The sequence below is a fragment of the Typha angustifolia genome, chromosome 6 (assembly GCF_048772165.1).
Source record: "Typha angustifolia cultivar Huaian chromosome 6, ASM4877216v1, whole genome shotgun sequence".
Taxonomy (NCBI): domain Eukaryota; kingdom Viridiplantae; phylum Streptophyta; class Magnoliopsida; order Poales; family Typhaceae; genus Typha; species Typha angustifolia.
In genome coordinates this window covers 8,314,167-8,338,421 of record NC_133244.1, presented here as the reverse complement: position 1 = coordinate 8,338,421, position 24,255 = coordinate 8,314,167, and the positions used below count along the sequence as shown (strand labels likewise).

At 37.8% G+C, this 24,255-nt stretch overlaps 5 protein-coding genes, 1 long non-coding RNA gene and 1 other non-coding gene across 8 annotated transcripts; 4 read left to right on the top strand and 3 right to left on the bottom strand.

The window, feature by feature from the left end:
- Positions 1-2,064: 2,064 nt before the first annotated feature.
- Positions 2,065-3,194, top strand: LOC140761516 (protein LURP-one-related 5-like). Its single transcript, XM_073098875.1, has 2 exons — positions 2,065-2,429; positions 2,646-3,194. The coding sequence occupies exons 1-2, from the start codon at positions 2,166-2,168 to the stop codon at positions 3,054-3,056; spliced, it is 675 nt and encodes a 224-aa protein (XP_072954976.1). The 5' UTR covers positions 2,065-2,165; the 3' UTR covers positions 3,057-3,194.
- A 601-nt stretch (positions 3,195-3,795) lies between these two features.
- On the bottom strand, positions 3,796-5,935 carry LOC140761076 (bifunctional bis(5'-adenosyl)-triphosphatase/adenylylsulfatase FHIT). Of its 2 annotated transcripts, none has more exons than XM_073098260.1 (5): positions 5,660-5,935; positions 4,621-4,767; positions 4,413-4,511; positions 4,195-4,327; positions 3,796-4,111 (listed from the first exon to the last, which is right to left on the bottom strand). In XM_073098260.1, the coding sequence occupies exons 1-4, from the start codon at positions 5,897-5,899 to the stop codon at positions 4,211-4,213; spliced, it is 603 nt and encodes a 200-aa protein (XP_072954361.1). In that variant the 5' UTR covers positions 5,900-5,935; the 3' UTR covers positions 3,796-4,111; positions 4,195-4,210. The 2 variants fall into 2 exon arrangements, with proteins under 2 accessions (XP_072954361.1, XP_072954360.1); XM_073098259.1 differs by having other exon boundaries at positions 3,796-4,090.
- Positions 5,936-6,433: 498 nt separating this feature from the next.
- Positions 6,434-10,455, top strand: LOC140761407 (uncharacterized). Its single transcript, XR_012104571.1, has 3 exons — positions 6,434-6,625; positions 8,433-8,512; positions 9,789-10,455. It is a non-coding gene; the product is annotated as an uncharacterized lncRNA (long non-coding RNA).
- Positions 10,456-13,756: 3,301 nt separating this feature from the next.
- Positions 13,757-14,817, top strand: LOC140761455 (protein LURP-one-related 8-like). Its single transcript, XM_073098782.1, has 2 exons — positions 13,757-14,097; positions 14,234-14,817. The coding sequence occupies exons 1-2, from the start codon at positions 13,849-13,851 to the stop codon at positions 14,585-14,587; spliced, it is 603 nt and encodes a 200-aa protein (XP_072954883.1). The 5' UTR covers positions 13,757-13,848; the 3' UTR covers positions 14,588-14,817.
- A 1,180-nt stretch (positions 14,818-15,997) lies between these two features.
- On the top strand, positions 15,998-18,568 carry LOC140761401 (cyclin-dependent kinase B1-1). Its single transcript, XM_073098708.1, has 8 exons — positions 15,998-16,311; positions 16,446-16,590; positions 16,727-16,788; positions 16,903-17,014; positions 17,133-17,226; positions 17,417-17,486; positions 17,742-17,880; positions 18,209-18,568. The coding sequence occupies exons 1-8, from the start codon at positions 16,115-16,117 to the stop codon at positions 18,299-18,301; spliced, it is 912 nt and encodes a 303-aa protein (XP_072954809.1). The 5' UTR covers positions 15,998-16,114; the 3' UTR covers positions 18,302-18,568.
- Positions 18,569-18,794: 226 nt separating this feature from the next.
- Positions 18,795-23,132, bottom strand: LOC140761660 (uncharacterized). Its single transcript, XM_073099086.1, has 8 exons — positions 22,697-23,132; positions 21,638-21,782; positions 21,380-21,530; positions 21,178-21,303; positions 21,023-21,103; positions 20,073-20,265; positions 19,711-19,981; positions 18,795-19,433 (listed from the first exon to the last, which is right to left on the bottom strand). The coding sequence occupies exons 1-8, from the start codon at positions 22,886-22,888 to the stop codon at positions 19,225-19,227; spliced, it is 1,368 nt and encodes a 455-aa protein (XP_072955187.1). The 5' UTR covers positions 22,889-23,132; the 3' UTR covers positions 18,795-19,224.
- Positions 23,133-23,576: 444 nt separating this feature from the next.
- Positions 23,577-23,660, bottom strand: TRNAL-CAA (transfer RNA leucine (anticodon CAA)). Its single transcript has one exon. It is a non-coding gene; the product is annotated as a tRNA-Leu (tRNA).
- Positions 23,661-24,255: the final 595 nt, after the last annotated feature.

Genomic DNA, 24,255 nt, shown 5'->3' with positions numbered 1-24,255 from the left:
GAAACAATTTGGGACCTTTTTAGTCATTTATCTTAGGAAGAGTATATCATTCAAGGCTAGGGGTGGCAATCGGGTTGGGTTAAGCGGGTTCGGGTCGGGTCAGATTCGGGTCGGGTCAACATTACCTTGACACGAACATGACCCGATTAATAAACGGGTTGCATTTAGTAAACACGAACACGACCCGATTGATAAACGGGTAACACGACACGACCCGCCTAACCCGTTTAATAAACGGGTCAAGTTAACACGACACGCTAACACGACCCGTCTAACCCGTTTAATACAAATCATATATAAAATTTAATATTTACTGATTTATTATATATAAATGGTGTATTACACAAATACAATCCTAATAATTCATACAATATTAAAACTAAACGGGTTAAACGGGTCACCCGACCCACCTGACCCGCCCGACCCGTTTACTTAAACGGGTTAAACGGGTCAAGCGGGTCAAAGGCATAAACCCGAACACGACCCAATTAATAATCGGGTTAGGTGGGTTGACCCGTTTATGACCCGAACCCGATTAATCTAAACCCAAACCTGATTAACAGTCGGGTTATCGTGTCGGGTTATCGGGTCGGGTCAAGTTTTGTCACCCCTATTCAAGGCTATAGGTTTAATAGAAAATCTCATGCCCTACAGTGGAGCCACTGTAGTATTGCTCCTTTATTTATTTTATTACCTTTTATTTTACTTTATTTTGTCAAAAGGGAGTCAATTTCAGATGGCTGGCTAGGTATCAAATTAGATGATGAATGCTACATTGTAATGTCTTTGGGAATGTCAAAGAGATCTCTTGCATTTGTCTTACTCCCTGTTCTTACTCTAAATCTCCATCCACTTCATGATAGATTAATGTGCATTGTGAATTCTTCCAATGGCAACAAAATAGATAAGTCAAACAAGACCCCATGAATATATATACTTACTCACTTTGTCCAATAGCTTTAGCACTTATTATAAAAAGAGCTACCAAACAACAGTTACAGAATTCAAATTCAAATTCAAAATTTCCATCATTGGACGAGAAGGCAAAAAAAAAAATGAAATCCTCATAAAATTTGGAAAGAGTATGTGTGTTATATTATAAAGATTGCATGTGAGGGAACTTATCCGAGCTTTTATCCGGGTTCTCAGAGCACCTTATCTGACTCCCATAGCGCTAGTAATCGACCGACAAGTATTTTATTCAGCCCCTAAAGGAAGAATGCATAAAACTTTAAGCCATTACTTCTATTTTTATCTGTTTCATAAGCCCCAGGTTTCTGACTGGAAAATTAAATGGAACAAAAAAACTGGATAACTGCTGACATCTATTGACAAAGTAATCCATCACACTAACAAAATATAATAACAAATTTTGTCGAGGGCCGGCTCACGGTCAAATTGGGATTCAGTGCAAGCTTATATACGTCAATGTATCAGTTGCATGCATCTACTAACTTTGAACATACCAGCTTAAAAATAATAGAGTTTCATTTAGGGTTGTAAATTTTAGAGGGTTTTGTTTTCCTCTCGTTGATTTGGCAGCGGTAGGGTTGCCAAGTGTTCTGTTGCAGGAAATTCCTGCATCCAGGGCTGCAGACAATTTTCTCACTTCCCACGTATCCAAACACATGCAAGCCACCAAAAACATGGAAAAGCTATGCATGATGTGGAGAGCATTAATCCAACACATGGGAAGCTACGTGGAAAGAGAGAATAAAATTGCGAATCTTTATTCTCTCTGCTTCCAATGCTTACTTCGAACGAGTCTTATTCTTTTGAAGCACCATGCACACGAGTCCATGATGACTAATCTTAGCCATGCATCATATATTAGATCATGGGAAACATGCCATCCTTTTTTTTTCTCATTCGAGTACTACAACGTTCATCTAATGACATATATAAATATATATTTATGTAACCTTTAATTTATCCTATTATTTTTGTATCTCTACTATTAATATTATATGCTTCGGCTTGGAGATGGGATCATAAAGTTCAAATCCTACGTAACTTCCATTCACAAATCCATGTTGATCCTAAAAGAGAACGTACGAAAACCTTAGTATATATGTAACCCACCTTAGTTTTATTTCCTCCATAACCTCATATAAGTTTTTGTTCTCTCTCTTTCTCTTAGCTAGCTCAATCTTTTTGTAGCAAAGATGAGTAGAGTTCATCCAACGCAGGGCAAGGTTGATCATGTGGCGGCGGAGATCGGTGTGGCGAGAGATCGGCGGCCGTCGTCGTGGACGGTGTGGAAGAAGTCGAGCATGGCTTTCCAGGGGACGGATGGGTTCTCGGTTTACGACAGCGAGGGGATGTTATCCTTTCGGGTGGATAACTATTCGAGGAGGCTCAAGAGTTTTGAAGGAGAGATCGTGCTCATGGATGGCGATGGAAGGGCACTCCTATCCCTAAGGCCTCAGGTAGGGTTTTTTTTTTTTTTTTTAAAAGGTCAACTCTTTGGGTTTCTCAAATCGATCTGGTTATGTCTTTCAATTAATGGGTCTAATCTATCAATAACTTATAATTAAATAACTACGTGATAATGTGTTAGCGATAATAAGAGCTAAATGCAGTCTGTAAATTATAAGATCCAGAAATTTTTTGGCACTCACGAAACTTCACGTCGATCCTTGCAGTTTCTTAGCATGCATGCACGATGGAATGTATATGAATGCGAAGATAGCTCGAATAAGAGGTCTAAATTGCGAGTCTTCTCCATGAGGCGATGCTCTATTCTCCAAAGCAGTGATGAAGCAGAGGTATTCATGGGGAGTAGTACTGCAGATAGCAAATCCACGAAGCCCAGCTTCCAAATGGAAGGTTGTTTCAGAAGAAGATGCTGTAAAATCCGAGGCAGCAAAGGCGAGGAGGTCGCAAAGATTTGCCCAAAGAAGGCCGGCGGTGGCGGCGGCGCCGCCGTCATGCTCGGGGAAGACGTCTTCAGCCTGGTGGTTGAGCCGGGGGTCGACTGCAAGCTCGTAATGGCTTTTGTTGTTATCATGGATAGGATTTGTAGAAGGTCTTTTACTCCTCTCATGTGTTCTTAACGAGAGAAAGAGTAGTAATCCTATTTAGTGGTGAGCTTTAGGTGACAAGGGAAGGTAATTAATTATGTGAGAAAATTGTAATGTGTATAGATTGGAAGATGTTTCATAAATAAAACTTTGGTTCAGAGAACAAATGGAAAGGAGAAAATGAACTTATGGCTTCTTTTTCTAGGGGTCCTTTTGCATAATACACATCCATTTTTGAAATTTATGAATTGATTATTCCTCTTATTTTACTTATATTTCACAAGAATTAGGCCATATATTTCCATTATGAGGGATGATACACAGAACCCAAAGACGTAGAATTGATTTATGCCTTTCAAGTCCTTTATGTTTCGAAACTACTAACCCCACTATATACAGAGAAAATTGTATATAGCAGAAAATAGAGAAACAATTCTCTCCTACTGCTTTCATATCCTCTTTGCAAGTTCTTGATCATAAACTAGGTAGAATGACATTATCATAACAAGAGTTAAGAGGCTAAAGATTAGAGTCGAAATAAAAATTCATCTGACTAGTATAGCTATGTCAATCTTGAACATAGGCACACGGCATAAGAAGATACTGCCTGTTGTAAAACATTGAAATAGCATCAGGGGAAATGTTGCAGATGATTGTATTTTCATCCATGGTCACAACAATGCTAACTCAAGTGCATTTCTTGATTAGCTTTTACAAACAAATATATTGCAAGGAGAAAGCAACAATGTATAATCTTAGGTGACTCGGCATGTATAACATACTTCCCAAGTAAATGGAGAAAGTGGACATTATCAAGTGATGCAATTCAGTTCACAAGTACAACTTAAATTAGAAATAATCATCAGACAAACTTGACATATAACAGCTGCTAATTGTTTTGACACTGCAATTGAACTCAAACATTAAGACAAATATAGAGCAGTCTTGTGATCAGTGTCCTCGTATCTCCCTTTACAAAGATATCTTGAAATTCTCTTGACCTGGCAATCCAGGTTAATAAGCTTGTAATTTACTATGATGCATAGGGAGGCTGATAACCCGAATGTCTGCAAGAGTCAAGACGAGACCTGAGATTAGCATACAATGCTAAATAAGAAGCCATTTTAAAATTCTTTTGAAGAAAGAGGAAAGAAGATATATCGCATCTTACATGACGGATGCAATTCCTATGAGAAAAGAGCACGATACTCATCAGCCTCATGAGCCCTTTCTTCTATAGTTCTATCTGTCCTTTCTATGTCAAGGTCAAGCTTCTCCTTCAGTTCTTTCTCCTTACCATCCAGCTGTCACAAAAATAACAATATGAGACCAGGCAGAAACACATTAGTGTTTAGACTGGCATTTCACCAATAAAAAAACATAACTCACTGCATCATAAATCTCATCGTTTTTTTCAAAATCTCCCTCTTTCCTAGGGATGATATGAATGTGAACATGTGGAACTGTCTGTCCAGCCTGAGGTCCATCCTGATATCATAAAAAAATTGTAGAGAAAAGCATAATTCACTTCAAAATGAATACCAGTATGTAGTAACTTTAAAAAAAAAAGAAGAGCTCAGTAACTTCTCTAGCTTACTTGAATATTTAATGTAAGTGAAGAAGCATTATGGTATTTCTCAAGTCGGCCACCAACTTCCTTCGCAGTCAGCCATAAATCACTAATCTCATCAGCGCTGAGATCAACATAGCGCTTCACTTCACGCCGTGAGCACACAAGAACATGTAGATCATGTCAAGGTATAACAAATGTTGCATAACAGTATCAACAATGTGTTCACTGAACAGCTTAAAAAAAAATCAACTCTTAAGTAAAGGCATCCCAGCATTCCCAACCACACAATACTTGTATATGAGAAAATGTATGTGTGCTTCTGTGAGTTATGCTTATCACTTATGAGGATAATTAACTTGCTATATATCGTCCTAGGCCTCACCAAATCAAAGCTAAACCCTAAACCCTAAACAATGCTCTTGCCGGATCTAATATTTTCGATGAAAAAAGAAATGATATGCTAGCAAGGCAGGAAGCCATGCACACAATTGCAACTCTGCTATCTGCATTTTGACAATCATGAAGAGGATAATAAAGTCATAGAAAACAAAATGCATCAAAATCAGATTTTTTTTTTAATGCACAGCCTCAATGATCTTCCTACAAATATCCTTAAACACACTGAACTCAAGAAAGACGAATGCAAGGTGTGGAAGCTGGGGACGATTCCATGTCCCTCAGGAAAAGGATATGACCTGCAAAAGATTAACAAAGTGCATTAGCAAAAAATTAAGGAAACAAAACCATCACAAGCACTAAGTATGAAATGAACACTACTTATAAATCTTTTTTTAAAAAAAACTTTTTGTAATCACTCTTTAGTCCAAAAGAATAACTGATAAGATTTACAGGGAAGGATCCGAAACTGATTTGAATAGAAATAAATCACATTAGCTTCTTGAAGCTTGAGAAACCTCTATCCTCATTGCAATTCAGACAAAAGAAACCCTAGCATGACAAACTAATTAGGGATCACAATCCCCCTAATTACTTCACCATCCAATTAGATACACATACTGACTGATCCAGTCAAGAACTAAACTTTGTCACAGAAAAGAAAAATACCAGGAAGAACAGGTCGGATGTTGACCATGGCATAGGAGAGCGGCGTGGAGTAGAAGACCTCGCTGCGATCGATCTTGTACGGTCCGAAGGTGTAAGACTCGGCGTCCATCTCCGATCTCGTGCAGAAGCGTCGGCGCCGGGGAGAGATCGATTTCCGCGCGAGGAGGAATGAGGTGGGATTTGGAGCGAGGACTCGGCCGATGACGAAGAGCCCTCTCGACGTGAGCGTGCACTTCATTCGCTCCCTCGTGCGGGTCTTCTCCTTTCGATTATTCTCTCGCTCGTTGAGAGGGCGAAACAAACTGTGTCATTAGATGGGCAGGGCCGGTCTGGGCCAGGCTAGGCCGGGCTGGGCTGGGCCGGGCTGGGATGGGCCGGGCTGGACTTGTCAAAGAACAACTCGGAAACGCTTATTAGCATCAGTTATTTTTAATTTGATCCTCGATTTCTAACATTTTATTGAAGAAATACAGGGATCGAATTAAAATAGTTAGGAAAATTTCAAATAACACCTTATATTTTGATTATTTCATAATTAGTACTCTACTTCTGAGAAATGTATAATCGGACTCCTCTTTTTCATGGAATTAAACTAGTTAGAGAAAAAGAAACGCAGGAATTGAATTACAAAAGTTAATCGAGAATAATGAAAAGAGAGGGAATTATTTACAAATTTTCCAAATAGTTAAAGGAAGGTAGGATGTAAATTATAATAAACAGATAAGTTGGGTGTGAAATGAAAATAATCCCCTTACGGATGAGACTAACTGGCCACTTTGCACTTACCCATTTTATCTCCAGTGGCGGCACTAGTAGCTTCGTCTCCTTCGACGACGGTTTCTCTATCCCGAGCCGTCGTTCGCTTCCTTCGTCGGCGCGGCTTCGATCGAGTCCAAAGGATCCAACCGATTGCGGTCTTTCTCCGGCCACTCTCCCGTGATTCCTCTTCTCTCAATTGATCCCGGTATCTCTTGCGCTCGTTCTCGCCATTTCCGGCGGCATTTTATGTAATTTTGATATTTTTTTCTAGGGTTCGGCTGAGCTGAAGAGTGTCTCGAATTGGATTGGATAGGAATGGTTATTTATGTTTATATGTTGTAAAAAGTTTCTAGCTGAATGAGAAATTAGTCAAGCGTGATGGACCAATTTATTGGCAGTGTGGAATGTTTTAAATTTTTAATAAGTTGGAGACCTTTTCTGTGCTTATATATAATGATTCCTATGTGATATTTGATCATTTTCGTGTGAATCAAATCGGAAATTTGTATCTTCTCGTTTATCCTGCGTTATTGCAAGTAACAGATCTTTCTATGCATGTTTTTAGATGTAAACAACATTCAGGAAGATCTAATGGCAACTTATATGACGATGTAATATTGCCACCAAAGGAAGAAATCTAAGAGTTAGATGAATAGAAGACCACATCCTTTCTAACTGTCCTCCTATTCATGAATAGGACCTTTTCAATTTTCATTACTTATCAGTTGATTTATCATTTAGTGGGAGATTATGAGAGTAGATGTCAAAACTTGTTCTTAATTTTTCAGTGAGTTCAAGCTTTGAAAATGAGTTTGGCAACATTAATAATGGAAGCAAGTTCTATGCAATGAGACATAGATAACGTGTTCCAAAACTGAATAGACCTCCCGATCAGCAGTGTGCACTTTTACGTGGCCTTACAACACAGCTGTTGAAACATGGTAGGATAAAAACTACCCGAGCAAGGGCAAGTGGATGAGGAAGTATGTAGACAAAATGATTACACTTGCAAAGGATGGATATTTGCATAAGAGGAGACAAGCACTGGGATTCATTTATGATAAGCAGATAGTCCATGACTTGTTTGCAGAAGTCCAAGACAGATATGGAGAAAGAAATGGGGTTTACACAAGAATCATCAGAACTCTTCCAAGGCGGAGAGATAATGCACCAATGGCTTATGTTGAACTTGTTTAGGTAACCCACATTGTAGAACTCTTGATAACAATCTAATCAATCTTGAGTTCTTGATGTGATCTTCTGTCATCATGTATTCTTTCATCAGAAGTGTAATCATAGGTTTTTCATCATTGCTTCTGTTAGCATTTATTTGAGTGGGAAGATATCCATTACTGGAGCTAACCAAGTATTCAATAGTTACTAAACTTGCATCCTTTATGATGGCAAGTTATACTGTATCGATCTCCTTTCCTCATCTATTTATCATATGCCAAGAACAAAATGAAGCTGATAGAGGACCGTAGGCTGCTCGTGGTATTTGATGTGATCTTGGTGTTTCATGATGGAGTTCTCCATCTCATATATTATGCAGGGCAAATCTTGCTATTACATGCTTCTTGCATCTTTGCCATTAGGGATCCAATATTCATGAAGTTACTGATTCAGAGCCTGCATAATTAGGTGGGAAAATGCTGATTTTGATGTTCTGCAATATTACTTTCACTATCAAAAACCTGAGACTAGGAATTTTGGAATTATGATGATGTTTATCAATAACTTATTATGCAAAGTCATGTCCTTATAATCTTACAGCATGCAGCATAAAGTCAAGCCTTGTGTGATATAAGCAATTCTGTGTGTTTTCAATTACTTGATTATCAGATGGAGAGATCAAATGTCAAAATCACGAGCAGAAGAATTACAAGACCTAACCTTCTAGATATTGTTAATGATTTATTTTTTGTTCTTGCTAATCTATGGTTGTGAGAAATATTAAATCCAGGGAATTAGATATGCTTCAACTACATGATGTACCTCTATGGTCACTGCAGCACTAGGCACATGCTTAATAGGAATATACCAATCCAACAATTGCTGGTCTAATTCGAAGGGAAGAAAGGAAAAGGAAAAGGTACTTAAGCACCAACTCCTGTTGCTGTAGTTTAGCTTGAAATAATGCTTCTTAAATTATTAGTCCGCAAGTGAGATTTTTTCTTTTTCATTTCTCAATAGAGATCTAGTTGCGCTCAACTTATGTTCATACTTTGTGATAGTTCAGACAAGTGGTTAGGTACATATTTTGTCAGTCAAACTAATCTGCTTGACTAGTTAAATAGAATGGAAGTCTGAATAGATTTCCTTATTTATTTCCTCTTTCCTCCTCTCATGTTGTCTTCTCTTCCTACTTCTTTTTGTCTTTCTAACTCATCTCCTAATCTATCATCCTCAGCATCTTAGCTTTTACATCAACCTATTTATCCACTGACAATGTGTACAATGTATTTAGGGGTATGCAAGCTAAAGGATGTTGATCTTCTTATGAACATTTAGTTGTTTCGCTGCATGGTTAAGTTTGTCTGGCAAATGGAACAATATCTATATAATTCATGCCTCCATTGAAACCTCAACCTAGTATATTTCTACCGGAGTGACTAGTAAGTAGAGCCGTCAAAATAAATGAGCAACTCGAACTTGGCTTGGCTCGAATTGAGCCAAGCCAAACCTAAATATCAAATAAGGTTTTGAATTAATTTTGAACCAAGCTTAATTTGAAACCAACTTGCTCAAGTTCAGCTTGATAAGCTTAAAAATAATATATATAATATACTATGTATAACTATTATATTGAGCCAAAGCTGAAGCTAGCTTGTTTAAGGCTTGAAAATAGGCTCGGCTCATTTATGGCTTAAAAGTAGTCTCATTTAAGGCTTAATGAGCTCAGCTTATATAATGATTAAAATTAGGCTCACTTATGGCTTGATCTTAGCTCGAATTGAGCGGAGCATAGCTTGAACAAAAAAATAAGGCTCAAAATGAATTTTAGCCAAGCCTGTGCCAAAACTCGCTTTACACCCCCTGCTTGTAAGTGTGCAACAGACTAAAAAGGAAAACCTATTCTCTGAAGACAAACCAAAATAACAAATAAGCCTTCTTTACAGCGGTAATGATGTGCAGCCCACAGATTTTCCACTCTTCTAATCAGTCAGTAGGGCATGTCATAGAATTGAGATACGTGAGATGATCGTGCACACTAGATTGAGGTTGACTGTAAGCTATCTTTGGACAAATAGTTAGATTACGATAATTTTCCTGAAGCCATGATCTTCCTTTTTTTAACTATATGATGCATTGACTCTATTAAAAGTGGAGACTGATCCGAAAACTGACATTTTCGTTTTGATCAACAGCTTCTGTGAGCCTTCTTGGAACATTCTGGCGCCCATGCCTTCATTGATATGTTGGAAAAGAATGATTTTCAAACATGATGTTTCTCGTTAGTTTTGTCTCACAAGCTACAACATGTTAGTGTTCTGGTCCTTATTTCCAATGTGCAGAGCGCACTTTGATCATGTAATTGCTGTTGACACCTTAGTGTTGATAGGTTGTCAGAAGTGGGTGATGCACTTATCTATCTTGTGACACAGTTTCCACTAATCGCAGACATTCATGGATTGCAGAGATATGCAAATTTACCATCTTTTGTACGTGTTTCTTCTCTTGGCTCATCTTCAAGTGATTGCTACTTCTCTGTTTGCTGGTACCATGCATGCGAGTTTTATGAAGGCATGGTGTTGACTGTTGAGCTGTTATGGCTGCTGGTTGAATCAGCAAGCACTATGTAGCAGACTTCTGTTAGTGGCTATTGCGTAGACTCCCTGTCAATTATTAAGGGTAAGCTTCCCACCTCCATTGACTTCTGTGGGTGGAGCATATGCACAAATTCATGGAAAAGTTAAATGGGCCAATTTTTAACTTTTCACCTAGCTTTTCTTTTTTCTAGTATCCCAAGAAATCTGGCCAATTTCTCTCACAAGTCTGAAGCTTTTATAATAATTCTTTTTAATGTAGTTATTCTTTTAATGGATGTTGTTGGGCAGAAAATATTTTCTTCATACTTCTTTTCTGTCTTCATGTCCTTTTAGTTATTTCAGCTGGAATGCTTTTCAAATTTAAGAGCTTGACACTTCTTTTATCGATTTTTTTAGAGTTACTCTTTTTTGTTAAAATTGAAAGTTAGATTAATCGTATTTATCTGTAATCTGAGTCAACTGCTGAAGTTTCCACCCAACCTTTTTTTGTCAGCCGAGCTGAGCTTAATCGTCTTCAGTGGCTTAGCCGACTTGATTAATGACACAGTGGCTTCTATATCTCTAGAACCTTAGTTGTTGAAGCTGGCCCATATCCTATTCATCATAAAGCTGCAACTTCAGTGCATTGTTAGGTAGATGTTAACTAGGTAACCAAGAAAGAGGAAAACAACAAGAAAATGAGACCAGGGGGGTCATTGGGAATCTTTGTGGAGTCCATAACATATATAATCCTACTACTGTGAGAGCTACTAAACTTTTCCAATGGCTTGGCAGATGCATGATAAGGCCATAGGGGTCAGCTTCAATGTATTGTTCTCTATTTTGTTTTACCCAAGTATTACATTTCACAAGTGATCCAAAACTACTCTCTCTAGGTCCCCAGCTATCCCTTTTTTCTCTGTTCACATCTGCCACCTTCTTCATGTTGAGCTACAAAGTTGGTAGGCCGCTTTTTGATGGTAGATATAGATCAAATTCAACAATATGCTGTTTGAATCTCTCAATTTATTTGAATGCTCCTAAGCTTCTACTCACACTAGAAGATAAACCTTGGAAATGGAAACATCTTTATCGTACTCTTCTTTGAAACCACACTTGCATTTGTTCACAAGCCAGCCCATGTACTTTGTAAGAAGGTGCGAAACCATCTTAGTTTAGCCACCGCACTCTGGTGTACTGTGAATGGTCCCCCATGCCCCATGGATTAAAACTTATTTTCTTTGGATACACCACTGCAACTTGTATAGATCTTAATTGTTGGTATTATGTTATGGTCGCCCATAAAGAAGAGGGCGACTACACATAATGTTACAGTGGACTTGCTATTTGTACGCTTATTCTTCTAATCCAAATGGCCAAAGCAATCCATGCCCTTAGTGACCCAGTGGGGGCAAGGTTGATTACCTTGTTTAGGGCATGTTGGCAGATTTTATGGGTGATGAAAGGCACTAATTGCATTAAATATTTGTGTTTATTTATGTCTCATATTTGGCCTTTTATTAGAACTACTCTGATTGAGATTATGTTGTAATTTACTTTCCTAGCTAAATTATTGTCTGATTATCATGTGGATGGAGACCTTCAAAGAATTAATGCAGGAGGATGTAGGGAAAATAGATATAATAGACTCCTTCTGATCCACTAGGCATTTTTGGAGCACAACTCCTCGAGTAAAGAAGATCTCTTTAGGGTGTCATTATCTTTATTTTTGTTTAATGCAATTGTCTCTACATTGTGTTGTCTTTAAGGTACAAAGGTATTGTTGGCAACTCCAGTGCAATATTTCTAATCCAGAGGGCCTACAAGAAGGAAGAATGGCAAGCAAGATCTAAGTGGTCGTTATCTCAACTTCTCTGCCAACCTATGAAAGCTTGGAATTATCTTCCAAGTAGCAAGACTTTATTTTCCCTAATTCATTTCCTTTTTTCATTGAATAATTAACTATGAGTAGTTACCTTACAAAGATAACTTTGTAACCTGGACTTAGGAAGATGAACTAGATTATGAGTTTGGAATTCTATATAACTATATACATGAACCCAAGCACTTGTGCTTCTTCCCTTAGTGGGGTTTCAGATCTGCTCCCGAGTTGCTATACAATATTGTTAATAAATTACATAGAAAATAGGTTTAATTTCCTTGTGGGTGTCATTATCTTTCATGTGTTTCCTCTCTCTCTCTCTCTCTCTCTCTCTCTCTCTCTCTCATCTTTTCTCAATATTCCTTAGCCGGAATTCCCCGTCATAAGATGACAGCTGATGGTGAGAAATGTGGGACCTCAAATGTTTCAGCTGGTATATATATATTTGTCATCATATATGACTACACTTGATTCCTTTTGCCTAAGAAAACTTCATTGTATCAATTATTTTCTCTAATTTTTTCATATTTTATTCCATGTGATTAGATCTAAATCTATTTTATTTTCTGTAATTTTATTGTGTCATTTTTACTCTGTTATGTTTAAATTGAATCTGTTATGCTTTTTTTTTAATCATATTTAACTAAAAAATTAATTCAATATATTAAAAATTATATATATAAATATATTGAATATATATATATATATATATATATCAAAGAAAGATATACCTACCGATCTCGAAAGATTGTATAAGTTGACTCTTGAGCAGTCTCTATCGAGCTCAATTTAGCTATTAATTAAGGAATATAATGGCACTGCTTAAGTTAATAATTCCACACAGGCATGGCATCAGAGCCACTAATGTATTTAATTAGGGCACTAATATCCCATAATTAAAGGCTTAACATGCATCTACTCGACCAAATGATGGAAGTATGCCCACGATACCTACAATCTAATGATGGAATGCTACACTTTTCCCTAACACATCTACTAATAAATCTGGTCTAAAACAAGATTAACTTTTCACAAATAGAATTTCTTGTAACACTCTGTTCATGCACACAGCAGCAGTGGATGATTAAAAGTGGGACCATGGAAAAAACAAACAAAAAAAAAAGTCTTAATTCGAGTTCGAATCCAGACAAAAGGAGAGAAAAAATCTAGAACGTTAGTTGGAGATTTATAATTTTGACTATTGATTTAGACCTATTTGGACTGGATACATGGAAATAAGAAATAAAAATTAAGCCAGATAACCATATATATGGACTTAATTTAATGCAAGGTGTTGATCAATTCCTTTAGTCCGTTTCGCACCCCTAACGTTGGGATTAAAGAAGATAAATGTATATATATATCAAGTTAGAATTAAGGAATTTTTTTCTTAATAAAAAATATTAATATAATAAAGATGGAAACTATAAGGTTTGACTATTTTATTTATTTAATATTTATTTGATAATGCTGACCCCACCGGACCGGCCAAAGACTGGAGACTTATCATCGTCACCACCATCACCACGTGGCCATGATAAACCCCATACATGTTTCAGATAACACCTCAAAAAATTGGAAAATTGTTTAATCTCCCCCTACCAACTTCACATCCAAGGACAATCTTTTCCCAGGGGTATTTCCGTCCATGTCTACGTATATATACATGGGTGGCTCAGGTCTTCCTTCTTCCACGTCCCGGAACCAACCTCAAGCTACTTCCAACTTCTAAGGAGAAGGTCTTCTCCCCCTCTTATCTCCATTTCTGCCAGAATTGGGAAAAGACAAGATCGGAGGATGGCGAAGGTATACCCTAACGTCGGCGGCGCTCCGGGTATCGACTGCGGCGGAGGTGAAGGCGAACGGCGGCAGGAGGCGACGACGTTGACGGTGTGGAGGAAGTCTCTTCTCTTCAATTGCAATGGTTTCACAGTTTTTGATGCAAAGGGCAATTTGGTCTTCCGAGTTGATAATTATGGAGAGGATAGAGGAGAGGTGGTGCTCATGGACGCCAAGGGGATACCAATTTGCACCATTAGACGAAAGGTATATGTATATATATATATATGTTTGTGTTTTGACTAATAAGATTTGAGAAGAATGAAAGAAAGGAGGACTAATTTCGAAAATGTTGCAAGCTAGGGGAGTGATTCGCTAATATTCTCTTTCGGTCGGTGCACAGAAGCTGAGTCTCGTCGACCACTCCACGATCTATAACGGCGAGGAGTCCGTGAACCCGATCTTCTCCGTCAAGAAGCACGTGACCCTGGGCCGCTCCAAGACCCTCGCCCACGTGACCCCCAGCTCAGGCGGCGGCTGCGGCTGCGGCGCCGCCTACACCATCGAGGGGTCGTACTCCCGGCGGAGCTGCGCAGTCTACGACGGGCAGCGGCGCCAAGTGGCGGAGCTGAGCCGGAAGGAGTCCGATGGCGGCGTGGCCCTTGGGGCTGACGTGTTCAGGCTCGTGGTCCAGCCGGATCTCGACACGTGCCTCGCCATGGCGATCATCGTCGTCCTCGATCAGATGTTTGAGTAAAAAAAAAAGGCTACGTTTTTTTCTGAGCCTAAAATGGCGAAAGTACTCCTACGAGAAGATATCTGAACGAAAGTAACCCAAAGAGATTCAGTAAAGATGGAGATGAGTCCTCTTAATGCTGCATGGTTTTCTCTTCTTTTTTTTCAATAGAACTATGCATCAATGGAATTGGAATTCATTATCCTAATAAAAGAGAATTGATTATATGACTCTCTCTCTTCTTCTTTCTACTATAATTTTCTATGAAATAATTAATAGATCTGCATGGTAGAAGAGTCTTTGTTTCGACTTTTTCCTTCTTCTTTTTTGTTCAAGTCTCATAAACAAACTATCCCAGTTTTAACAATATTCTATCTGCTGGAGTATTGTCGAAATAAATGACGAAAATGATAGCTGCTCGATCCCAAGGAACTACAGAATATTTCTAACGAGTCAACTCATGGCTTTCAAGTTAGCAGTTAATAAATGTGCCAAAAACCTCCACCAAATAATCTTCTCTCCTTGCTTTAATTCTTTCAGGTGTAGACGGCTCCATGTTCACTAACGCTGTCAGTATGACTACCAAGTACTCTTGATAACAAATCGAACTCATCTCTTGGTAGCATCCATAGCTCAAGATTTCATGTACATGGATGATTCATGTTATCCATATCCTGCAATTATTCTTGAAGGAAGGGGCAGCAGTTGCTTGTGATCTTGTCAAAAGATATCGAGATAGAGATAGAGATTAATTTCCGCCTATGCGAAAGCCACCTCTTTTGGAGTTGAGCTGAATGTAGATAGAGACTCATGCTACATGAAGGCATCCTCTTAATAAATATCTGTATAATAAGCTCTATTCAAGATTTAGAGAGGAAACTATTGAAACAAAAAAGATTTCATGCGAGAATCTTGGAAAAGAAATATAGGTGATAAAGGAATTTTACACTAGGAAGAAGTAAAAGAAATAAGCAAATCTATTCCAATGATAAATATCTATATAATAAGCTCTATTCAAGAAATATTTTTTTTTCTTATTTTAAAATACAACTCCTGAGCATCATAATAATATTATTCTAAAATATAAATACTATTTATTAAAATTACATCTTATACTACGGAAATATTACCGCTCCAACTCTTCAGTTTTGCCACAATAATATTTATCCTGTGTGATTCTTCGTTTTGAGAGGTAGATACAGGTATAAAAACTATATGCTATTCAGTTTCTTAGGGGAGTTGGATCAACTTTTAGACGTAATAGAAGAGGTGACGCATGCATGACAAAAATCCATTTCAAATTTCAAACGGAATTTTGACCGTTGCCGTCGGCGCTCCATCTCTGGGCCAAAGCATTGATTTGGGCCTCCTTTAGATTTCTTTTTAACGACCCGTTTAATATTTACCCGGCCCGTTTTAACCCCTCTCCTTCCTCCCTTTTCCCTCCTCTGCGCTCCATTTCAAAACTCACTTCTCCTCCCACTCCAAGATCCAAGAGCTAGGGTTCCTTTCTTCCGATCGATCTAGGGTTAGGTTTACGCCTCGGCGATGGAGAAGTACGAGAAGCTGGAGAAGGTCGGGGAGGGCACGTATGGGAAGGTGTACAAGGCCCAGGACAAGGCAACGGGGCAGCTCGTCGCGCTCAAGAAGACGCGGCTCGAGATGGATGAGGAGGGAATCCCGCCCACCGCTCTCCGCGAGATCTCGCTCCTCCAATTGCTCTCGCAGAGCATCTACGTCGTCAGGTTCGTGGGATCTCCCGAAAAAAACCCCCGATATTTTTTCTCGATTTCTTATATTCTTGAAGTCATTAGATGCAATTGAGTGGTTGTTTCTTCTTTTCTTTGTGGTCTTTGATTGGATTTTTGGTTCTAATTAGGTTACTGAGCGTGGAGCATGTGGAGAAGAACGGAAAGCCCGTTCTTTATCTGGTTTTCGAGTATGTCGACACCGATCTGAAGAAGTTTGTTGATTCACATAGGAGAGGGCCGAATCCTAGGCCACTTTCTCCTCAGGTTATTCAGGTAATCTCTCTTTGGTCCTTTCAAGGCTTTAACTTTTTGGTGACATGGTTTTCCTGTGTTGATTTTGATATGGTAATATATATGTATGTTGCCAAGAAGTGATAATTTATAATTATTCTTTCTCTTCTTATTGTAGAGTTTCTTGTATCAGCTGTGTAAAGGAGTTGCCCACTGTCACAGCCATGGTGTGCTTCACAGGTTGGTCTTTGTTTTTTCTCTTCTTCTTTTTTACATTTTTTGTTGTTTTTTCTGTGAAATATATCTGTTGATGGGCATAAATTATATGCTATATGCTTTGAATTGTGATTATAGGGATTTGAAGCCCCAAAATCTCTTGGTTGACAAAGAAAAGGGTATCTTAAAGATTGCAGATTTAGGGCTTGGAAGAGCCTTCACCATCCCTCTCAAGAGCTACACTCATGAGGTCTTAAATTGTCAACTTATTTACAAATCCCACTTTTATAAATGAACTATATTTTTTTCTGCTCTGTTTGCAAATTCTGTTCATTTTGCTAACCGGGAATTGTTTCTCTCTGTTGTAGATTGTTACACTCTGGTATAGAGCTCCTGAAGTTTTGTTAGGGACAACCCACTATTCAACTGGAGTGGATATGTGGTCAGTTGGTTGCATTTTCGGTATGATGGTTCCTCTGTTTCCCTTTGCATTTCGGTTTGCACGCAGAAAAGACATTATACTGCAAAGTTATATACTTTTTTGATGGTTTGAGCAGTAATTTATTTTTTTTAGATTGCTTAATTTTTAATCATATGATGCATGGCTTCTGCTCATGCTCAAATACCCTCTTATTGTTTCTATTAAATGCAGCTGAAATGGTGAGAAGACAAGCCCTTTTTCCTGGTGACTCAGAATTGCAGCAGTTGCTTAACATTTTCAGGTACTTTTGAGATAAAACTATCATTTACAATTATATGCATGATTACATCATTTACTTAAGAACCAGGAAGATTATGATAGAATAAGTAGTATGACAAAATTTGAAGATCAGTCAATATTGCAACAAAAAGAAAAGGTTGTACTTCTATAATGAACCGTGCAATAATAAAGTATCCTCGTTTTATAGGCACGATATGTTTCTTTATCCTTTTATTTATCATTTTATCTTTATAAAATATGCTATTTTCTCTGGAAGGTTGTTAGGCACTCCAACTGAGGAGCAATGGCCTGGAGTTACCTCTCTGAGGGACTGGCATGAATATCCACAGTGGAAGCCCCAAAGTTTGGCACGTGCAGTTCCAACGTTGGAGCCTGAGGGCATCGACCTTCTGTCGGTAAGTTGTATTCTTATTTTTCAACCAATATAGGGTACACAGTTATCGCTTATTCATTTATGAAGCCAGTGTAAGACACCCTTAGTTTTCATACTTAGCTATTTGGTTTTCTGGGTCTTGGTTGTCTGAAAGTACCTGGAAAGATAATAATTCATCGGTTTGCAAAGCTAAACTAAAACACACATTTATATTTTCTTCACTCTAGCTAAATTTAATTTATCCTCTTCATCTTGAAGTATATTTAACAAGTATATTGTTTCATAGCACCTCATAAACATATTCTGAAGTGTGTCCTTTTAAATCTGGCTTATTGTTCAAAAATTTGCAGAAAATGCTTCAATTCGACCCCGCTAACAGAATATCAGCTAAAGCAGCAATGGAGCATCCATATTTTGATAGCCTTGACAGGTCCCAATTCTAGTTCTTCGATATCGACCGAAAGAACTTCGTTTTTTCTCAAGTTGGATTTGAAAGGAAGAGCAACCTTCATTGCTCATTTGTTTGTCATCTATATGGTAACTAGATTAGTTACCACTAATTAGATTCTCCTTAACAGATGCATGAGCTTTTACCTTTTCTGTTCTTTTCATTTGCCCTGTTATTATTGTATGTCCACACTATGTAGTGCGTGAGACAGCTTATAATAAACTTCATATTTTGTAATTGCTTTCGTTGTATCTGTTAATAGTATTTGTCATCTACACATACCATTTGTAAATGATCCCATGAGAGGAGGAACTCGCATGACGAGATCGACAATGCAGAATTCTGATAGATTTGCGAGCTGCAACTATTGAACAGTTTAGTTAATCAGGCATGTAGACTCTCAATTTGTTTGCATATTTAATCTCGTTTGATTCATATTGAGTTCAAACCTGATAACCTGCAAAGCATTTTCAATATCACACCTCCAATACACTGCCAACTTTTGGCATCCGCTGTCCAATAATTGCATTTTCAAAGATTACAACCACTGTTTGATCAAGCACAAAAATGGAAAAGAATAGGCAATTAAATACAGCAACCAATTACAAATTTTTTTCCATGCTTCAGGGAACAAATAAATTAGAGACCTACACATTTAATACAAGAAATTTCTCACTCCGTTGCTACAGCCACACTCATATTTCCTTCATTCTGAGATGAAATTCAAAAAAAAAAAAAAAACGCATCCTAGTGGGTAACAATAAAAATGATATGTTTAAATATGATGTTAGAACTACAACAAATGATAAGATGATGCCACAAGAGCTATGCCAAATACATCATCTTGTGGTGTTGAAAGCTTGTAACCAGGTCAACAAAAACCAACCATTAGGTATCTCATATCCAGGGAGGTCATTGCTAATTGGACCAGACGTGAACAAGACCTTGCCTGTTGCCAGTGTAGATCTCATCACGATCTTCGTCGTAATAAAGGGCGGTTATATCTTCCAAAGCCTCTGCAACTGTGTTTCGGAATCTATAAGAAAGTTCACATTTGCTGAAGTTGCTTGCTTGGATTTTTGCTAGGCATTTCCCAGTTAAAATGTTGCTGATGTTAATAGATCCAGCTGCAATTGATGGACAATTAAATTAACTTGCATATGATTCAAAAATGAGAAATGACAAAGTAAAGCACGTTATAAATATGTAATGGATAGCATTCAGCATACTCAACCAAATACAATCATCTCTCTTCAGAAATAGCACTCAAGTATATAGGGTGGTGATAAGCACAGTGAGATAGTGAACAAGTCAAGAATAAGGAAAATAAAGTAATAAAACTCACAAGACACTAACTAGACAACGAATATATCAAATAATTAGTTACTAGAGTATAAATATTACCGTTGCCTTCAACAGATGAATCATCACCATCAGCTTTGCAGTAGGAAACTATAAGATCCTGATCACTTGTTATGTAGATGTTGTTAGTATTACAATCAGGATGCCACAACAGGTGATCCTCGAATGATGTGACTAGTTCACCTCGAAAGTTCCAAACTGCCACTGATCGATTCCGGAATGTCAAGAATAATTGCAGCTCATATAGAAAGATAAATGCCGATGGAGTCATAAATTCATTCCTGCTTACTTCTGTTAATTGGAAATTTCTGACCTACAGTAATGGTAGAGTTAAAAAATAAAAGATTTCCACAAGCAGTAGGTCTTGTTACAGTCTTATTTGAGAAATAAGATAAAAGTCATACATCAAGGATTTGGAGATTCTCGCCCTCTTGTTTGACAAGAAGCTTCTCGTTGAATTGTTCAATGAAGTCGACCTTCTTATTCCGATGAAGAAGATGGTTGAATGATTTGAGAAGTGTGCCATCCTCTATAGAGAGAATTTTCAGGGGAACATAACTGCTGGCTCTTGTGTATATCAGTAGCATTATACCAGGACTGTTGCAAGCCAAGATAGAGATAAAATAAACTGACATCAACACTGCATGAACTGGCTTAAAATATGGTGCTTTTTAACCTTTTACTAGGTACCAATATTGTAATTTAATAAACATCAGGTTAATGAACTAAAATTCTATTTCATACCAACCCAATCGTACAAAGAATCGATTTATTTTTTGATTGACCATCTCACTGTAATGATGCAAAATATTGGGATCTTGCTCTACCCCTGTTTAGCGGACACTAAACAAAGCATAACTACTAGATTAGTAGTTGCAACTCTAGGTTAACATCTTACATTCTAAGAGAAGCACTACATACATCCAAATCACAACTAGCTAGCCATTTTCATTTTTTTAAAAAAAAAAACAGGGAGAACATTTTGAAAGCTCAAATCTAGTGCCTCTGAACAAGATGCATTCTAAGGACAAAAAAAAAAGGAACTTGGCACCAGAAAACCCTTTAGCCCCTATAACTAAAAAAGCATCCTTCCTAGTGCATTATAGACCCTAAACCAACCCTTCCAAATGCATTCAGTCTTGTTCACTCCTAAGTAGACAAAACTCTTGAGATAAAATATGATGAAAATTAGGAAAGAATAGAAATAAAAATCTTAGCGAGGTTCCCATAAATAAGCACAGGATAGCGGGGAATGATTTAAGTCATAAGCATGTAATCCTTTATAAAACAATTAGCTCTAATAATCCATTCAGTAAGTCACGACTAAGAGAATGAGAAAAGGAAAGAGGTTTACCTGATTTTAATTTCTTGGACGTGCTTATCAGATATTGAATACAACAGTGTATAGTTTTTCAAGTCAAATACCTTGTAGATGCTGTTTATCAAGTAAGAAAGTATCAGTAAAGTATAAAATAAATTGACCTCCTTGTCCTTATTAAGTACACATACCTATCCTGGGCAGAATAAGTAAGAACCTTCCCATTTACATCATCAAACTCTACAAAACCAGGCCACTTTAACGACTCTGACTCAAAAAGAGGAAAACCAGAGTCTGGCTTTCCCCTCCGGATATACCTGAAAGTAGTTTCAATTAATTCAGGAAACATCATCCATTAAATTATACAATATAGAGACAAGTTATTTTACGCACTCTATCCGAGTTGTCCTGCATCTTAAGGAGCTAAAATGTTCAGAACCATAGACTGATACAGTAATAAGTGACTCGTTATTCTTGTTATAAAACAAGCTTCGAATAACTTCATCAGGACTTCCGTTGAGAAAGCAAATTCTCTGGTTTGTCACTGTGAATAAAGACAAAAAAATTCTGTCAAAGAAGTAACTTTAAACAGAAATATCAAACAAGTAACTTTCAAAAACACTAAACGCCACAAGGAGAAGCAGTGCAAACCTCTGCTAAATGCAGCACAAACCCCTGATTGTGCTAAAGCAAAAACAATGTCCCGAGCAGCCAGTATCTCAATAATTTTTGACCTTTTCCTCAAATAAGGGAGTAGCAAACAACTTTCCTTTGGATCATGAGTATCAAATTCCTCCTAAAGTTAAAGACAGACATCAACAACTGCACAATTAAGCATCTAGAGATGTGCTAAACAAAATTGTGGCTACTAAGAATAATATCAAACTCGCAACGTAAGTTCAAGAAGAACGGAGATGATCATGTGGAAGTTGAAAGTCGTTTATAAGGGCACTCAACACCTTCAAGAAACATATGGCAAATGATGAGCGAGTCATAGTGCAAGTCTTAACCTTCAGATAAATTGTGAAATACAGAATAAAGCATAACTTGATGCCTTATATCAATTGAGCATGGATATAACAAACTAGAGAAAGCTACAGAAACTGATATGGATAAAAGTTCATTACATCTTTTATCTACCAAATTAGCACATGCATCAATAAGATATAGCTAAGGTTCCTTATGGTTACTAGGTTGGATACTTCTCAAATCTAAAATTTGCGCAACACGTCAAGTTATGTTGAACTTCACTAAGAGAAGGATTCACATCATTGTCAAGCGTAAGTTTGTCAGCTGTTCGTGCCCTGCGGGCATGAATTTTTGAGTAAGAAGTAAAGATTTTCCAGTAAGAAGCGATATTATATACATCTTACCTCTCAAACCTTGTAGTGACACGAGGACAGTATGGCTTCATGTCGACCTATAGGCTACATCAAATTGCTATATTACGTAACTACACATAAATAGCTTTCTTAGAAGGACCAATCTAGCAATCACAGCCTATAACACCATAAACCCTAAAAAATGTGCAAACTTACAATCGCAAAACTAGGGGCAAACAGATAGATCATTTCACCTCTCACTACGTCATACTTGATTTCCAAGAGCTCAATTTCCCAATCAAAAAAAGAAAAGAAACTTGCCACCATACATCATGATAACAAGGAACGGAAACGCCAATTTGCTAAAAGCAAACCAAACGACACTGACCTGCAACTGGATGTTGCGAAATCGCTCCTGGGCACTGCTCATCCCAAACGCCCGATCCCTCCTAGAGCTGATCTCCCTCCTCTGGAGCTTCCTGATGCTGTTCACGAACCCATCCATGCGCGGCCTCTTCCTCGCCACGACTCTCTTCCCACTGCACGGCTTAGGGCTCGCCGCGACCCGCCTCCCCTCCATTCCGGAGGCCAATCCAACGCTACCACCGCCAAGACGGAGCACGGATCACACCGCGAGCCAGAAGGGAGCGATCCGACCCATCGGACTCGAGATCTGGAGCTCGAGTCCCCTCCGAGAACCGGCGAAACCCAAGCTCAGATGCCAATAGGAGAGGGTTTTGAAGTGGATCAGAGAGAGAAATGGGGTTGGGGGTTCGAGAGAGATTATAAAATTAGAGCAAGAACAGGGGGAGGTTTGTTTTTTGTAAGGAAAATTTTTGGTATTGGGATAATAATAATAATAATAATAATAATAATAATAACAGGAGACGAAGGCGGGTCCGAAAATGGATTAGTTTGGGTTTGAATTCGGATCTGGCGTCCGATGAAGAGGGGTTCGATTTTATTTGAATTTTTGGGGAGCAACGGGCCAAATTTGAATTCGGCTTCTCTCTTTTCCAAGTAAGACCTTTTTCTTTTTCATTTTATCAAGCCCATGGGCTTTTGATGGATTATTATTATTCATCAGAATAAGAGTTTATTTTTTAATTGTGCATGTATCAAAATTATATTTGCCAAAATAATTTGAGCATTCAAAGTTTTCTTCTCTGTACTTCTGTGAATCAAAGTCCAAAGTGAAAGAGAAATCGTCAATTGTCAATTGTCTGGGAACTTTCCCTAGAAAAAAGAACAAAACAAAAGGAAATTATTGTCAGAAGTGGGATTTGAACCCACGCCCTCTCACGAGGACCAGAACTTGAGTCTGGCGCCTTAGACCACTCGGCCATCCTGACTTATGATTAAATTTAATTTCAATTATTTTGTGTCAACATATATTCGATAGGATTTGAGACTAAGTTCCGAACTCGATTAATTAATCTTAATTTTAAAACAAAAAAATTTAATTAGATATAAAAAAATATTTAATTACTGAACTAATTTATAAGTCCCAGAATCAATTCATAGCAAATAAAACCTAAAAAAACCATCAATCAATAAGACCAAACTAAGTGACCGTATGGGCTTTCCTCGAACTCTCATCTTAGTGTCGTACACGCCCACACTACTACTAATTTTGATTCCTTTTTGTTTGCAATTCACACCACATCAATCACTCTTACTACCATGGTTGGATATCCACTTGTGCTCTATGTTGGAAAGTTACTTGTAACCTTACATATAGGATATACTTTGATTGGTTGTATATTTATAGTCAAAGTCAAATCAAACATCTCAATTATGGTCTATGGATCATTCAATAGTGAATCCATCACTAAGTAGACAGATATTTCTTTTTCCTGGTTGGATTCACATATTAACCTGTCCACTCCTCAATCCATCAATTGCCATCACCTACATAGTATTTGGTGGATTTGACCCACAGCAAAA

Bases quoted from the DNA above. Each gene is read 5' to 3' on its own strand.
- LOC140761076 (XM_073098260.1), bottom strand. From the start codon at position 5,899: ATGAAGTGCACGCTCACGTCGAGAGGGCTCTTCGTCATCGGCCGAGTC. The intron at 4,768-5,659 runs ATTTTTCTTTTC...TGACATGATCTA, and splicing joins TCCGACCTGTTCTTCCTGGT to CATGTTCTTGTGTGCTCACG. The intron at 4,328-4,412 runs GTGAGTTATGTT...TTTTTGTGACAG, and splicing joins ACGATGAGATTTATGATGCA to CTGGATGGTAAGGAGAAAGA.
- LOC140761455 (XM_073098782.1), top strand. From the start codon at position 13,849: ATGGCGAAGGTATACCCTAACGTCGGCGGCGCTCCGGGTATCGACTGC. The intron at 14,098-14,233 runs GTATATGTATAT...GTCGGTGCACAG, and splicing joins TTTGCACCATTAGACGAAAG to AAGCTGAGTCTCGTCGACCA.
- LOC140761660 (XM_073099086.1), bottom strand. From the start codon at position 22,888: ATGGAGGGGAGGCGGGTCGCGGCGAGCCCTAAGCCGTGCAGTGGGAAG. The intron at 21,531-21,637 runs GTTTGCACTGCT...CTTTATTCACAG, and splicing joins TTGTGCTGCATTTAGCAGAG to TGACAAACCAGAGAATTTGC. The intron at 19,982-20,072 runs GTATGACTTTTA...CCATTACTGTAG, and splicing joins AGAATCTCCAAATCCTTGAT to GTCAGAAATTTCCAATTAAC.
- LOC140761516 (XM_073098875.1), top strand. From the start codon at position 2,166: ATGAGTAGAGTTCATCCAACGCAGGGCAAGGTTGATCATGTGGCGGCG. The intron at 2,430-2,645 runs GTAGGGTTTTTT...CGATCCTTGCAG, and splicing joins TCCTATCCCTAAGGCCTCAG to TTTCTTAGCATGCATGCACG.
- LOC140761401 (XM_073098708.1), top strand. From the start codon at position 16,115: ATGGAGAAGTACGAGAAGCTGGAGAAGGTCGGGGAGGGCACGTATGGG. The intron at 17,487-17,741 runs GTACTTTTGAGA...TTTCTCTGGAAG, and splicing joins CAGTTGCTTAACATTTTCAG to GTTGTTAGGCACTCCAACTG. The intron at 17,881-18,208 runs GTAAGTTGTATT...AAAAATTTGCAG, and splicing joins AGGGCATCGACCTTCTGTCG to AAAATGCTTCAATTCGACCC.